The sequence below is a fragment of the Aphelocoma coerulescens genome, chromosome 9 (assembly GCF_041296385.1).
Source record: "Aphelocoma coerulescens isolate FSJ_1873_10779 chromosome 9, UR_Acoe_1.0, whole genome shotgun sequence".
Taxonomy (NCBI): Eukaryota; Metazoa; Chordata; class Aves; order Passeriformes; family Corvidae; genus Aphelocoma; species Aphelocoma coerulescens.
In genome coordinates, this window is record NC_091023.1 from 6,240,929 (window position 1) to 6,257,134 (window position 16,206).

The 16,206-nt window shown below is 45.3% G+C and overlaps 1 protein-coding gene across 5 annotated transcripts in view; it reads left to right on the forward strand.

Moving 5' to 3' along the window:
• Positions 1–2,365, forward strand: part of ST6GAL1 (ST6 beta-galactoside alpha-2,6-sialyltransferase 1) — a 45,048-nt gene extending 42,683 nt beyond the window's left edge. For all 5 annotated transcript variants that reach the window (XM_069024047.1, XM_069024050.1, XM_069024049.1 and 2 more), the window contains one exon: positions 910–2,365. In XM_069024047.1, coding sequence (XP_068880148.1) covers positions 910–1,151 — 242 coding nt within the window. In that variant the 3' untranslated portion in view covers positions 1,152–2,365. The remainder of the gene's footprint in view (positions 1–909) is intronic.
• The last annotated feature ends 13,841 nt before the right edge of the window (positions 2,366–16,206 follow it).

Consider the following 16,206-nt stretch of genomic DNA (forward strand, 5'->3'; position numbering starts at 1 on the left):
GCTTAACTTTGGGCCTAGTTACCTCACTTTTTGCTTTGTAAAACAAGTCACCTTGCCAAATTCAAGGGCATAGATGAGTTCCAGTTTCCAGCTCTGTGTTCCCTGGAAGGCCTGACTGGGATTGAAAATTTTCATTTGAAAAGGTGGATGAAAACATGTTTAAAATATACTTTAGGTTCTTTTAATGTCTTGCAGTTCCTCAGATTGTGCATGGTCCCTGATGCTCAGATACTGCATGAATTTTCTGGGATGTTACACACTGATTCTCTGGTATATTTTCGCTATTTCTTGCACTTAGAAGAAAAGAAGCCAGTAACTATGGCTTCCATCTGATCTGGTCAGAAAGCTGGCAGGCTGTGCCCTTACTGACTGGTGTGATGTCCTCGGGTGCTTCCTGTGCCTGTCAGAAGACACAGGAGGGCAGCACTGCTCTGCTCCGGGGACCCTGAAGAGCAAAGGCTCTGTCTCCCTAAGCATCTCCCAGCACAGTCCCTTTCATATTCCCTGCACTCAGAAGAGGCACGTGGGACAAATGCAAAGGTCTCATCTCTGCTTGTCCAAGCAGGTTTGAAATGGGCTGCTCAGATCAGCTAATGCAGTGCACGCTTGGCAGACACCCAAGTTTCCATGAAGGTCACAGATAATGGTAGCACTCTTAAAAATTGTCCTTTTGGCATGGCTGTCACTGTAAACAATCTGCTGAAATCATGTTGATCATACACTTTGCAAGGGAGGGCTTCAGAAAAGAGCCCCGTCTGGCCAGACTTTTCTCCCCCTCTGCTCTGAATGTTAATAAAGGAAACCCTTCCCCTTGGAGCTGCCTGCTCCTTGCTGGCTGCCTGTCCCTCTGGAATGTTGAATCCCGTCTCTGGTGTGACATGGGGGTGTCTGCTCTCTGTCCCTCCCCAGGCATAGTGATCATGATGACGCTCTGTGACGAAGTGGATGTGTACGAGTTTCTCCCTTCCAAGCGGCAGACGGACATTTGCCACTACTACCAGAAGTTTCACGACCATGCCTGCACCATGGGAGCTTACCACCCACTCCTGTTTGAGAAGAACTTGGTGAAGCACATGAACCAGGGCACAGATGAGGACATCTACACTCATGGGAAAGTTACCCTGCCTGGCTTCCGAAAAGTGCATTGCTAACGGATTGGTTTTACTGTGTTTAGTTTTCCTTGACTTTCAAAGCACTTTTTAAATCAGGGTTGTCAGATTTGTTAGGTCTAAGCACTGGTGTGTTTTGACAGCTCTTCCATGTAGCAAGGCTTGCTCTTAGGACTTTGTTGACCAACTCTCTGAGCTGTAAGGCTCACTGTGGTACAGCCAGGCCATACTTGCATGAGTCACTGCAGTAAATGGACTCCCAGTGGAGCCAGGCTCATGCAGCATGTGGTACCTCTGGCTTCATCTCAGCTGATGACGGTGTAGGGGAGGCACAGGAAAGGCTTTCTAAGCAGAGATTGCACAAGTTAGGATCATATGATAAACACAGTTTAGTTTGCTACAAAGGGGTTGTGAGAGCCAAAACCCTGGTCCATTGGGAAACATGAAAAATCATTTAAAATTTGTTCCCATAGTCAGAAGCTCTTCAAAGTAGGGCTGATTTACGGAAATGCTGTCAAGCTGTGTAATGATAAGCTAAACTTCTAGTCCAAAACATTTGATTTTATAAACAGTCTGTGAACTTCCTTCCAAATTGTAAGACTTCTGAAACTGCTCAGGTGACATTTTTGGCAAAGGAAGAGGGAAGCAATTCGTAATTCAGTGAATCTTGCAAGACTTTTTAATCTTTTTACTTTCTTTTTAATAATTTAAAATAAATTTTAGTGATCATTTCCAGTACACTGCTGGGCTTGGTACAGAAGAACCCTTACATCAGAAAGGTTTTGGGAAGATGCTCCAAGGCACAGATGGGAGAACTCACTGGAAGTTGGTGCCTTTTTCCAGCTCTCTGCTGCTCTACCTTTGCAATTGTTGGTGAACTACTTGCTGTATCCAGGAACACAAACACCACAGAGCTGCTGCTAGATGAGTTCCAGCCCTCTGCAAGCCGACAGAGGGGATCTCTTGACTGCTGTGTGCTTTTCTGCAGAGGTGGGGAGCAGGTTTGCCACTTCCATGCTTCTTGAGTTGTGGGGAGGGAGAGTGTGCTCTGCTTCTCATGCTAAAACACAGGCAGAACTGAGAAGGGCAGCTTCTCCCTGCTCCAGGAACTCCTGTGGCAGCATGGTGGAAGTGGAAGCTCTGTAAACTCTGTGTGTTGGTGAGAACACCTTCCCTGTCTTCCGTACTGGTGTGTTTCATCTGGTCTGTAAAGAAAGCTTTCTCTTCTCCTGTTTTGAATAAATCCTGTGAAGTCATTGGCCTGTTTTTGCCTTGGTGAATCATAAATGTCTTGTCTCCATGGCCCGGGGGATTTGTACCAGCCTTGCACCACTGCAGGCACAGCTGCTCCCTGCTTGTTGCAGGGAGCCCTCAGCTCTTGCCCTGCTGCTCCTCCAGCTCAGAGCCTGCCTTTCTGCATCCCCATCTCTTGGGATGGACTGGATCTGTCAGTGTTTACAAATATCATACAGGTAAAAAGATCCAGGTCCTTGCACTACTGCTCAGGAGCACCACCTTCCATGAGGACAGGAATGCAATGAAGGCAGCTGTGTCTTGGAAAGCATTCCTTTTCACTGCCAGGGGAGGAGAGAGCTTACAGAGGAAAAGCCATCAGGGGTTGCTTGGGAGGGCCACAGTAAACCTCTCCCCATCTGCAGTCTTGAGTTTTGACAGTCCTACCCTTGTTTCTTGGATCCAGGAGGTGTCTGCCACAGTAATTTGCCTTCTTACTATGTGTTTAGTTGAGATTCAAATAGCTTCTGACTTTTTTCCTAGGCTGTTTCATCTGTTACTTCTCACAGCATTATTTTCCATCAACACCCCCTCTGTGGAGAGTGGCCACCCTCCTTGGCTCAGGCTGTGTAATGGATGGATGGTATGTGGCTTCTGGGAAGCCAGCACAGTCTGCCTGATGCTCACCTGGGGTTCCAAACCCACCTTCCCCCCTGCAGGGCTCCTGCAAGAAGACAAAATGTCAGATTCCCCAGATCTCTCAGAACCCTCAGTTACTTAGGGGCAATAGTCTTGCACTGGGCACAGAATTTCAAATGTTATGCTAACAGCTGTAGCTGCATGCAGCATGTGATTCACTTACAGTCTAAACAGAGTTTTACAGGAATTATGACAGAGCTTAAAATAGGCCAGTGGTAACCCTCTTTTTTTTTTTCTTTTTTTCTCTGCCTAGATCCAAATCTAATATACATTGCAAGTGATGACAAATGGGGTATTTAGAAGAGGCGGGTGTAAGTTAGTGGGCAGTAATAGCTAGATTGTAACAAGGCCTCATCCCTCCTGCAGTCTCTGCCATTTCCAGAGTGAACAGCTTTCTGCCCCTGTAGAAAGGGAAAAAGGGGTAAGTAACACTGCCCTTTCCAGTTAGCCACTGAAGGACTAAGTGGTGGGAAGGATGCTCTGTAGTTATATGGGAAAGCTGGAAAATATTTCCAGCTGGAAGCAGTTTCTACCCCTCTTTGGCTTTGCAGTTTTAGAGAGCCAGGGACATGGGTGGGAAAATGTTATATGGTTGGACCAGAACCCAGAGGAGGTAAATGCCACTGTCAGGAGTTCATGGTTGGACAAGGAAGTATTTGGGTGATGTAACAGGAATGACAGTATGTTACTGGCAGGGGAACACTGGACTTTGTTGTCTTTAAAGATTTTTCATTGTCTGGGCTGCCAAAGCTGCTTGTGGGTTTTGTGGTTTGCTTTCACTAAAGAAAAGGGGGAAAAAGTCATAGAAATTCGAACTGTATCCACCTGAATCAACACACCCATCCTAGCTGCCCTAAGAAGAATGGAGTGGGTGAGTGGGAACTAGATCTTACAACACACCAGTATGTAAACAGTGATGGTTAAAAAGATACATGCTGGCACTCCCTGAAGAGAAACACAAGCTGCCCCAGCCTTTGTTTTCTGTGCATGCATGCAGCTGAAGGTGAGGGTACAGGCAGGATGGCTCATCCTCCTCTGCTCTGTGAGGTCTGATGCTCTTGCCCAGAGCTGCGGGTGTTTGATTTCACTTGTGAATTGTATCAGCCTGGCAGGGAAACTCCAGCACTTTCATCAGGTCATGATACAAGGCACAGTATGGGAGCATCAGGCTTCATGTTGGAGCAGATAATTGGTGTGCATGGCTATACATGCCTCAGTTCCTGTCCTTGTGCATTGATAAGAGAGGTGAAAGTTGGAGCTTGTGGGGTTACCTGGTGTCACCTGGTGTTCAGCTGTGGCTCATGAGTTCCCTGGGAAGTGCTGGGAGCAAGCTGGGACCCAGCTGGCTTTGTGCCTCACTCCAGAAGGAGCTACAGATCAGGACTCCTTTTTGAAGACAGAACTTGCAAGGAAGAGGATGTGCTTATTTCTAGCTTAGTTTTGGAAGTGCAGATGAAGGTAAAATTGTGTCTCTCGCAGCTCTAAGCAAGCGGTTGCTTCTCTTTTTGACTGAAACTCAGTGAGCTGCTTAACAGCCTTGTCTTGTGAAAGGTATAGAAAATGGCTTCAATACACAGGACTGTGACTGGTCATCCAGGTAACACACTGGAGGGGGATCTGGTGTCTCTTGGGATTGATACTGCTCAGATCATGTCATGCACAACTTACCTGCTGTTTTGGCGGTGGGTGTGCAAGGCATCTTTCAGGGGATTGTTCCAGAGGGTTGCAAACACAGCACCCTCACACCATCCCCACTGAGAGAGGAAGAAGCCCTTGTAGGGGCCAGCCTTGGCACGTCTCATCTTTCACCCAAGTCCTATGAAATACTTCCCTCTGTAGGTGGCTCCTGCTGTTCCTTATCCTCCAGGATGCCACCTCTGCAGAAGGGATGCATGAGGATGTTTGTGTCTCCAAGTTTTGCAAGAGTTTGTGTGTTCATTGCTTACACTTAGCTTGCCACTTCATGTGTGGTAAAGGGAGAAGTTAACTTTAATTGCACCTTTTGACAGCCAGGTGGACTTGAAGCTGAGTGCTCTGCCACTAACTTGTGTTCAGTGTACAATGAAGAAGACTAATTTGGGGAGAAAATTTAAGCAATGAGTATTTGAAAAAAATAAAAAATTCTTCAGTTCAAGATATGTTTTAGGAAGATAAATGGATGTTTGCAAAAGCAGAATGGAAGGTGAGCAGGGAAAATCAGGCATGAGAGATGGTTTGAAAAAGTGTTTGTTTAGTGCAGTTTGTTCCAAACAAGTCTCTGAAAGCCAGAGAAGGGCAGTAGCAGAGGGAGTAGACAGAAAGTGGTTTGGTTTGGAGTAGAAACAGATACTTCCCAAACCCAGTCATCTTGGCTTGCTGTTTCCATCCAGGTCTGAGTGTGCTGCTGGTTTTGGATATCAGTGTGCATGGAAAGCTCTGCTTATGGGAACAAAACCAACTTGGAATGTCTTTATTTCCATTCTTGCAGTGTTTTTCCTGCCTGGCCCTGGCATCCTTTACAAAAACAAGAGCGAGGTGCTTCCATGGGCCAACACTGGTTCTAACCTCTGACAAACAAAAGGATCCTTCTAACAAGGGGATTAAATCAGCCAAACGTTTGCTAATCCTGCTCCAGGACAGCTCTGGTGTGGGTTATCACCTGTTCCAACCCCTAGTAATTCACACAGAGCCCTCCTGGGTGCTTACCTCGTACCACTCTGGTGATGCTGAAATGCCCTGGGCCATTTCAGGTCTATAAACATAACTTGTCAAAATGGGGAATAAGAGTCTTTCTCTGATAGTTAAAGGCAAATGAAATGCAGGGCCCTGGATGGTGGAAGTGGTACCAGCATTTGTAGCACTCATTTCATTTACCAAAAGAAAATAAAAATCACTAATGTGTGAAAGTAGGCTGTATTTCATTAAAAGCCAGTTTCAGGTATAACCAGCAGCATAAAAATAGGAAAACTGACTTGCATGCTCGGTATGTAGTTTATATATTACAAAATTACTGTTATTTATGGTGCCTGAAGTGTTACATAAACACTAATTTTAACCAGTGTATGGAGGGGGAACTTTCTTCATTTTCTCCTGCTCAGCTGCGTGTTCCACACCCATTCAGAAATTCAGAACAGTTACATTGCCACTTAAAACAATTCCAGAAAACAAGCTGGACTTTAAACTGGGATAAGCCACTGAAGTATCCTACCTTCAAGGAAGCTATAAATCATTTTCATGAACCAAGAATCTGTTTCCCCTCTCAGTTGCCTGTTTTTTCCTTGTGTATCTTCACAGACATTATCCTACTTGATTCTTTCTTGGTTTATCAAAGATAACTTAAAGGCACAAATTTCTTAAGTAAAAATGTGTGAGGGGGAATTTGCATTGGCATTTAGGAAGAAGGCTGAGCAAACAGTTAAGGCTGGACCTCCACTGCCTGGGACAAAATGCAGAACAGTTTCTTGCTGGGGAACAGAGTTTTATAGGGAATTTGGAAGGTGCTGTCCTGTCTCAGGTGCCAGTTTAAGGCAGTTTGTACAGGATGTGTGAACAGGGACTGAAGCCAAAGAGTTTAAGGGAAACAACAATGAAAAATTGTTTTGTTAGAACTGAGATGCTCAAAGCAGTTTTGACAAGAAGCAACTTAATCTTGTTGAAGTAGGACTGTCATGGCAGATTATTTGAGTCTGACCAGGCTAATTGTGACCCATAGGTTAGATAAACTCTTTTCTTATTTTTAATAAGTAAGAGTTCTAATTTGCATAAATAAGATATGCAGTCTCTTACTTGTTTTCTTTCCTGCTTCCAGTTCTAGAGCTTGTTTGTGTAGGGAGATCGGTGAGTGACTGGGACAATGAGATGGAGATTTGGCTTTGAATGGCATGAGGTAATTGTGTGGGTAAGTTGTGTGTCCTGGCAGCAGTCTGAGCTCCTTGTGTCCAGCTGGTCTCCAGAGGTGCCAGGTGTGTGGAGTGCTGTTTGTGCCCCATCATTTCAAAACCATTGTAGTCTTGCTCAATTGGCTTTGAAGGTTGAGCTCTCTGAGAGAGCTTGAGCTGTCTTTGAGCTCACCTCACAGCTGAGCTGTTGCCTCTGAGCTTCTCTGTTGAGCTCCTGTGGAGGTCTGAGATGTCCCTGTGCCCCAGGGTAGACACTGCCTCCTGCTCTGGGTCATTCTGCCACCAGCTGGAGGTGACACAGCTGTAGCTGGGACTGGCTGCTTTGCATTCCACCATCTGACTGCCCATACTGGTGAGTGATGCAAAAAAAGAGCCATAAAATGGGTATGTTTTCATAAACTGAGCCCACGCAGTCACCGTTGGATTGACTTTTCACTGGCATTACCCAGGCCCTGCTGGGACACTGGGGCGAGGTGAGGGGGCTGGGAGGGTGCTCTGGGCAAACCTGTATTGCAGCGATGCCAACCTCGGTGTTTCTCACTAGTATGGAACTCAAAAACTTTCCCTGGGTGACAGAGCAATAAAACCATCTCCTCCCTGGCTGTGTCCTACAAGGAAGGAAGGAGGTCTCTCCAGACTTCAGTTCTTGATATGTGTACAGCAAACGAGGGCAGAATAAGTGAGTGTGAGTGTGAGTGGGTCTGGGGTATGTAGGGACACCTGGGGCTGGAAGCTGGGCTTTGGTGAGGCTGTGCTGCTCCAGGTTTCATGGTGAAAGTTTCATCCAGCTCTGCAATGCCTGTCCCTGGCTTCCTTATGCCTTCCTGCCTGTAGACACCCAAACCTGTGCCCTGAAGGAATTCTGATTTACTCTGGTTTATACATTTACACTTTACACATTTAGTTAATAAAGAAATATAGTGATGGTGCTATAATGCAGCATTATCATATGTGGCAGAGAATGGAAAAAATAGCTAATGAAGTAGCCCTGGTGGTATGTAAGAACAAGGAAATGGTATGTCAAGAAATCTGCTATTTTTATCACTGTATGCCATAAAATGAACAGTACAGGAGATAGTTTTAGGCTCAATTAATTTTCAGTTCTCTTGAATAACTATTAATATTAAAACAAAGCTTGTGCTGCCCCCTGCTTCCCCCCCCTTCTGTCCAACCCTGTCACCCCAAGCACGTCAATGGCCATGCTGGCACCCAGGGATTCCCGCTCCATGGAGGAGCTGTGTCACCCCACTGCACCTTCCCCTGTCCCAGAAAGTCTCCAAGGGGCTGGAAAGGGACAGTGATGGTTGTGGATTTCTCCTTCATGAAACCTGTGGGCTTCTCCTTTATGAAAGCTGTGTGTGTGCCTGTGGCCTAATCCCCTCACTGTTCTCTATCCATCCATTCTTGGGAGCAGATGGTTTCTGTAGAGCTGTGTTTGATATTTCCATAGCCTCAGCATTACATGGATGCTTTTATTCACTAATTTTCCAGTGTAAGCAATAAAGCATCTTTGGAAAAGCTGATACACAGATTAAAAGCAGCTGAGCCATCCCATCACCTGAAGTCATGCTTTGTTTTTTGCAAAGTGTAATTTGTCAGCACACACCTCTTAAATTCCCCACTGTGTCCAGCTGTAACTGTGGCTGGGGGGGTGTCACAGGGAAGTTGCTTAGAGAAAAAACAATAAATACAGAAAAGTTCAGCCTTGTAGTTTGCTGAAGCAGATGAAGCTGAGGTTGTAATGCAGCAAGAAGCTCATTAAAGGTGAGGGATGCAACTCTAAAGGAATTTTACGGTACTAAGGAGGAGATACCAGGATTGTACAGCAAGTGTATGTGGGAGCTGTGCCCCACGCTGCTTTCAGCATAAGGACACTAGAAGGGCAGATTTTTTGCATCTCTGATACAAACCATATGGAGGTGGATACAGCTGTTTGTGCCAAGCATATTGTTACAAAATCCCTGCACTGCAAAGCTTAGCTTAATCCCCCCAAACTCCCCAAAGCCCTTGGGAACACCTGAGTATCTTGCTTGAGGTTTTCATTTGTGATGAAGTTGCACTTCAAAGCTCTTTCATGGATCAGCAAATGCCAGAAACACTTCATATTTTCCTTTCAAGCAGGGCTGAGCCTCCAGTGACTGCTCAGTACAGGCCTGAGAATTGCAGTGCTTATGAAAACAGGTAGAGTCAGTGACATCTGTCTGACCTGGTCAAGTTAAAAATTTGCTCTCTGTTTATTTGCTGAGGTACCTTTTGCTCTGATTCATTGAGACAGTGATCTGGCAGAACCAAGTACAGTATTTCCAAGAACACAGCTCTTAAAAACAGCTCTTCCTTTGAAGTCAGAAGGTGATTATTCTACCAAGAGCAGCACTTGGCACTTCTTCATGGTCAATCAATAACAAAAGCTTAGTCATCATCAGGGAAAGTAACCAGGAAATGGCATGCTGGGTGAGGATGGGAAGAGCTTGTGCAATCAGTTTCAGGAAATTCCATATAACAAACAAAACAAAAGCCCCAAACCGATCTTATCAGCAACATATCTAATGGGCAAAGTATTTGACATGCACCTTCACATTTGGCACTCAGGAGTGTCCTGAGTCGATGTGATTTTGCCTCAGTATTAATGTTTTAAGCTCCTTTACTGAAGCAAATTCACAGGCATCCGTAAGAAGTCCTGTAGTGCTACAGCAACTTTCCATTTGCAAACGTGAACAAGTCCTTGCCTGGTGCAGAAACCGGAGCATCTCCCCTTGGGTGATTGATGCGAGGAGCCAGTACTGCCTGTGGAGACTGCAGGGAGGGGTTTTGTGCTGGGGTCTTTCTCACTTTGCCAGAGTTGTGCTATTCCATGTGATTTAAGTTTTTTGTGTACTCTTGGGACTCTGCTGGCTTTTGTTGCCATATGAGATGTGTGTGTGTACAGGCATAAGGGGAAGAAGCAAGAAACTGCAGAGTGAAGCAGTGGTGTTTTGAGCAAGAATGGCAACGAGGGGCATTCCTGGCTTTTCTACTGAATCCAGTATTCAGGATTCCTAACAGTACAGCAATATCCATTGGGAGGATGGGGCACAGGTTGGAATTTGGGTAGTGGAAACATTTGCTCATGCTTCAAAATATGAGCAGGTCTATCCAGTGGGGATCTTCACACTTCAGCTAAAGGCCACGTGTAAATGAAAATGAATTTCTTTCATGCAACTGCTGTTTAATGAATTTTGCCCTCCTTAATTGAGTTCCCAAGGTCAGTGCTTCCAGTCCATTCAGGCTGCCACTGGCTGGTCAGTGCCTTCACTGCCACCCTTTGGCTGTTTGGTTTTGCAGTATTTGAGGTAATTAAAGCCACTAGTGTAGCCTAAAATCATCTTTCTCATGTCTGCTGCCACAGCAATTCCTCAGTTTCTCTCTCAAGATTCGTAATCTGATTCTTTTAGATATCTGGCTGCAAGAAAAGAACTCAGAAAAAAAACCCAGCCTGAATATATCAAATGGGATAAAATCACAGCCTCCTCCCTCCAACTGCAGTAGATACTTTCCACAGTGAAGCACTTAAAACAATTTTTGGTACGTGTTATAAAAACTTGCTCAATTGCAACTGTCTCATTACAAAGCTAAGGAATTGAATATTTCAAGTGAGTATTTAAACTTGAATTGTTTGAGGAAAAATACCTGGAGCCTGATAGTTTTCTCATCTGAAGCAATTTAGCATCACTTCAGAACAGCATTTGTCCTTGTTTGGGAAGTTTCCTATCCCCAGTTCATTAGTTTCTGTTCAAATTCTGAAGTGTTTCTCTCCCCTTCAGAGATGTGGAGTCACCTAAGGGGTGGGATTGCACTGGTGGGTGAGCTGGACCACGGATGGTGGGGAAAAAATAACACATGATGGATTCTTCCATGTTCTCTTGGGGACTTGCACAGGAGAAGGGAGTGCAGCTGGGAATGTGCTGCCTCCTGCCCCCCAGCCCCTTCTCTGCTGCCTCTGGGCAAGGGGACAGGGCAGCTGCTGGGGTAGCAGAGGCAGTGGTTCCAGCTGCCAGGAGGCTCCCAGGGCAGGAGAGTTCCCTCTTCCATGGGGGATACTCTGTTGTACAGGGTCAGGAGACTCACGTCCCTGTCTATTTTCAATAAATTGGGAACAAATTTATACCCTTCTATTTCAACCATTTATGTATGTGCGTGTGGCTTTTCCCCTCTTGCATGTTTTTTTCTAATTATAATCTTCTGATATACTTCCTGGAAGCCAGAGTTATTAACATTTATCTTTCCAGGACTGAATGCCTCTGCTCGACTCTGAATCACTCTTCCAATTACAAATTAATTTATCCAGTACTGCTCTTTGCTGCGATGAGCAGCAATGAGCAATGCACCAGTCTCAGACTGAAATTTGCCGAAGGGAAGAAGTAACATGTCTGTGGTGTATCTCTGGGGCTCAGCTTCGTGAGAGGTGTGTTGAAACAGGCTGAATGTTTGGGAAGGCGACAGGGGAAGTGTGATGACTGATTTACTCCAAGGAGTTTTACAGTGTGCAAGTGGGACAAACCCCCAGTGCAGGAGAGCTCCCCAGGGCTCTCCCCGCTCACCTTCCCTCCCTGACTCTTGGGCCACCAGCTTTTAAATTAGCCTTGGCCTTCTCCCTGCTACCCTGTTCAGGAGAGAATGTGGATTGCTGAAGGCATCTTAGTGCTCCAATTTGCAGACCAACAGCAACTTGCAAAAGAAGTGTTTGTTTAACTGGGTAGCTTAAGATCACTCTTCGCTGGTTTTGGAAAAAATGCAGATACTTGGCTATTTGTTACTCAAAATAGAAAAAGCTGTTAAAAGTATTCTTAAAAGATATAGGTGGTGGAAAAATTACTAAAAAGCTTTTAGCTGTTTCCACCACAATGAAATCTGCAGTGTCTGTAGCCCAAACTGTGGACTGACTGGTGACAATCCCTGTTAGAGTAACAGAGCCAGTCGTCCTGAGGAAGCCTGCGGGGAAATCATAGGCCTGAAATGTGGGAAATGGCATTTGCTTTGGGGTTGTCTGCCAAGACACAAAACTGCCATGATCAGTAAGTCAATATCTGGAGGGCATCCGCATGAGAACCTGCTGCACATTTGGGTCATCAGTGAAAAGGCATAAGCTAAAATCCCTTTGGGGTCACCTGAACTGCATCGAGGGAGCTCCCCTGCACATCACCCAAAGGCAGAACTGACACCTGACCTGGGGAGCTGCTCATTAAAAGCCAGCTGGTTGGGAGCTGCAGTGTCACTTGCCTGGATCTGACAGTTATTCTGTAAATAAACCTCTGCCTTGACAGATGGGTCAGGTCAGAACTCCGAGTTGGGGGTTTGGGGTTCCTGCCTCAGGTTGCACCCACTCAAGAGCAGCACAGCCTGGCCAAGACATTCATTTCTGTAAACCCCTCACTTGCCTGGTCAGTTCCAGCAGGTCTAGATGGATTTCCTCTGTCCCTCCTGTCTTAATTATTTTGTTCTTATCTGAAAGTGAGTTCAGAGAAGTACAACTAAAATAAACATGCCCTCTCTTTTCTTGGAAATGCTGATCCCTGTTTGTTAGACGTGCCTGTGACCTCCCAGGTTAATTGAGTGACTTTCTGATGCAGCGTGGGGGTAAACCTCTCCTCTAGTTCGGTGTCAGATGGAAAATTCAGGATGTGGAGGCACTTCCTGCTGAGTGGGCCTTGGAAATGTGCACAGTGGTGAGCAGCCCTGAGAGTGCTGCCTGCATGGGGCAGCTGTGTGCAGCAAGTGCCCCTCTCCAGGAGCAGGGAATTGTTGATGTCACTGAGCTGGTTCCTGACACCAAATCAGGAGCCAGGGCTCCTGGTTCCATTAGCAGTTTCAGACTCAGCTGAAGATGTTTTAGCACTGGAAAGCCTGTCTGATTAATCTTATTCTCACTGATTTACCACTGTGTCGTTGTCTGCTTTTTAATGCAAAGTGGTGGGGCTTTTTAGGCAAATTATATTAAAAGCCCCAACATGTAGAATTAAGATTGAATTAAGCTTCCTGTTGCTAATCAATCTTCCTTTATTCCATAAACATATTTTTATTCTCTGATCATCATTGTGGATTGGAGGGAACATTTTTGTTATTTACCGTATTTATAAGTCAGTTATCTTCATTTTTTTCCTTTGTTTTCCTCTCCCTCATTTGTATCTCAGTTGTAAGATAGGTCCTTCAAGATGAAAGCCATAACTGATGTTGGGGAAATGTTAGCAATGGAAAACCCTGATGTGACTGGAGAGTGCCCACTGTTCCCTGGATCTGAGGGGTCACTTGGTCCTTGGCACGTCCTGTCCCCAGCTGAGTTGGGCACTGTGTGCTGGTGGCTCTGGTGCTCTGGCAGGGTCTGCTGGGGGAACAGAGCCCTGCTGAGGGAAGGGCTCTCCGTGGAGTGCATGTAGAGAGGTCACTGTCAGGCTTCCACAGAAGGAGCTTTTTTTATTTCTGCCAAGATACTTGAGATCTCAGTGTTGTTCATGCTAATTTTAAACTTGTAGGATGTTTCTCATGGACTGTTTATAGACTGGTTGGCTCTTCAAAGGCCCAGAGGGACTTTTTCTGTAGAGCAAGCCTGAGAACTTCACTCAGGGAGGCTCGCCAGGAACCCAAGTCTTTCATTAAGTATACTCAAATGTGCAGCTCACTGAAGAGGGTGAATCCTGCAGACTTAAGGCAGCTTCTCAGCTTGGACTGACCACATTGATGCTGAGGGAACTGCTTAAAAGACTTCAAATAAAGGCTTGTATATGTATGGATGCATGTGGGACTGGGGTCAAAGAGACTCCAGTACCCCAAAATCTGTACCTTTTGAAAACTAGGCTGCTGAGTGAAGATCTTCTCTAGCTGCCATGCTCCTAAAAAGTTAGGAGAAGACCACATACATCCTCACCAAGGACAACTTATTTTGGAGAAGTCAGTTTTCACACCTGACTGACTCAGTATGCAGTAGTTTCCTACCTGGTTTCTGTTATGCTGAAAGACTTGCAGCCAGACTGGATTCATTGTTTTGGAGCTTAAGGGGAGAGTTACATCCCTCTTCTGCTTGGTAGTGCACATACAGAGGTTTCTTTCTGAAAACAAACCCCTCTGTCGTGAGGATTAAGCATCAATGGGCAAACATAAAGACAAAGAAACAAACAGTCCTCTCTGAGGTCATTATAGAAGGCACTGTGCAACAACACCTCAAATTTTTGACTGTATTTGGGTTATGTAGATGGTCAAGACAGGATCTTTTCCCTGTGTTTCCTCAAATTCCAATTTGATGTGAATGAATTGTTAAATCCAGGCAGTTCAGCAAAGCAAAGGCAGGTAATTGGTCATATAATGTCTGTATAAATCTGTTTCCAGTTCTTGTGATGGAACAGGGTTGTGTGCACTTTGACTTTAATAATCTTCTTTTATTTTCCATCTTTCTTTAAATAGATGCTGAAATTCCTTCTCCATTGTTCATCAGTTTGGGCTGTGTAACTGTGTCAGTTGATCATTTAGAGCAAGTGGAATAGGACCCTTTCTATTCATTCCTCCCATGTCTCCTTTGAAAGGACTTTTTCTTCTTGGATCACAGCAAATTCTGCTGGAAGTATTTGTAGCTGGCACTTAGTGCATTTTTACTACATTTAGATCACAAGGGTCACACTTTTATGAACCCTTGTAAGTGGAGCTTTTTTCAGCATCTTCACCTTCAAAAGCACTCCAGGCTTTTAAATCTCATCTGTAGGAGGTACTTTGCAAGGATTCATTAGGTGTGAGCAGCAGGCTCTGATTTATTTGATGAAAACATGTCTGTTGTGTGTGAGGCTGGCTGCTGTGGGACTGCAAGCAATGAGAAATGTGGTCTGTTAGCAGCACCAAATGTGGCATGGCAAATGTGCTGTCACTGGGATGTAGCAATAGGCCTTCTGTGAGCCTGTTAAAATCTTTGGCTTCGTTTTCATCTTTGGTTATAGCTGTGGCTTAGAGAGCTGCAGGTGTGCAGCTGGATCACACTGTCTTGTGGCCATCAGCAAATTAGTGGTGGTGCCTCATAAAAACTCTTGTGGGCTGGGCTATCTCCAGTGGCTGGAGCAGGCCAGCCCTGTGGCAGGAGGTTACTTCCCACTCTGTGATGGTGTTGGGGTGGGATGTGCTGTGCCTAGGTCAGGGCAGAGCTGCGGGAAGGAGCTCTCTGCTCACAGCAATCCTGCTTCCAGACCCTTGCTGGTGCAGCCTTTCCTCTGCTGAGTAACTAAACCAAATCACTACAGTGGTCTTCACCTCACGGGAAGCATGGGAAAAGGCTGGCAGGAGCAGGGCTCCATGATGGATATCGTTTAAATTGGTTAAACCCTCCTGTGGACTTGGACTTCAAATAGTGTTGCTTTACTATCAGGTACTTCAGATTAATTATATCTGAAAGTAGAGTAAGGACTAACTCAGAATCAAAGCAACTTAATGCAGATCAACCCATTCACTTTAAATCCACACCCCTAAGTTAACTCAAATCAATTTCCCTCTGTGTCCCTGTGCAGGCAGGTCTAGAGCCCCAGTGCCCTCCAGAGTGGTTCCTCTCTCCCAAAGAAGAACCAGCTTTTAAGTAAAGGAATTTGATGGCCTAAAATTGCCTCACCTTTACTTTTTCCCTCATTGGAAACAGCCTCTCTTTCTGCTGAGGAGCAAATATTGTAACGTTACAATTAATGCCAGCATTGTAATTAAAGAGCTGCCTACAAGACACTCTCTGCTCCACTTCTAATTGGAAAATCTTGTGGAAGGAGCTAGAAAAGCTCTCAGTCTCTATCATCCCAGTGACAAATTTCACTGGCAGTCCCAACACTGCTGCTAAAATGGTCCTTTTACATTTAAATCACAGCTGATAACTTACACATCATGTAAGAGACCGGCTTCACACTTAGCTGAATGTTGCCTTCCAGCCTTCTGGCAAAGTAAAACTAGTAACATATTCTAAAGTAAAATTACATGCAAGCACATGTATGATGACCTAGAGCTAGAGAATTTGATGCTGCCTTCTCTCTCCTGCTAAGAAAAGGTGCTGAAAGGCCTTCTGCAAGAAAACCTTTGGGGGGAAGTGAAAGGTGCTCTGCAAAAGTTGTTCACAGACTGCAAGTTCAACTGGCCCTACCAGCAGGACTTGCTGGTGCTCAGTGAAAGCAAGAAAATCAAGGAATCAGGAAAAGAAAAGGGGATGCCTGGTATATTCTCTCTACTTGGATTGCCAAAACATCATGAAAATGTTGCACAATCCTTTATGGGCTGCTTAAAGTACTGGTGTCATTCTGCTG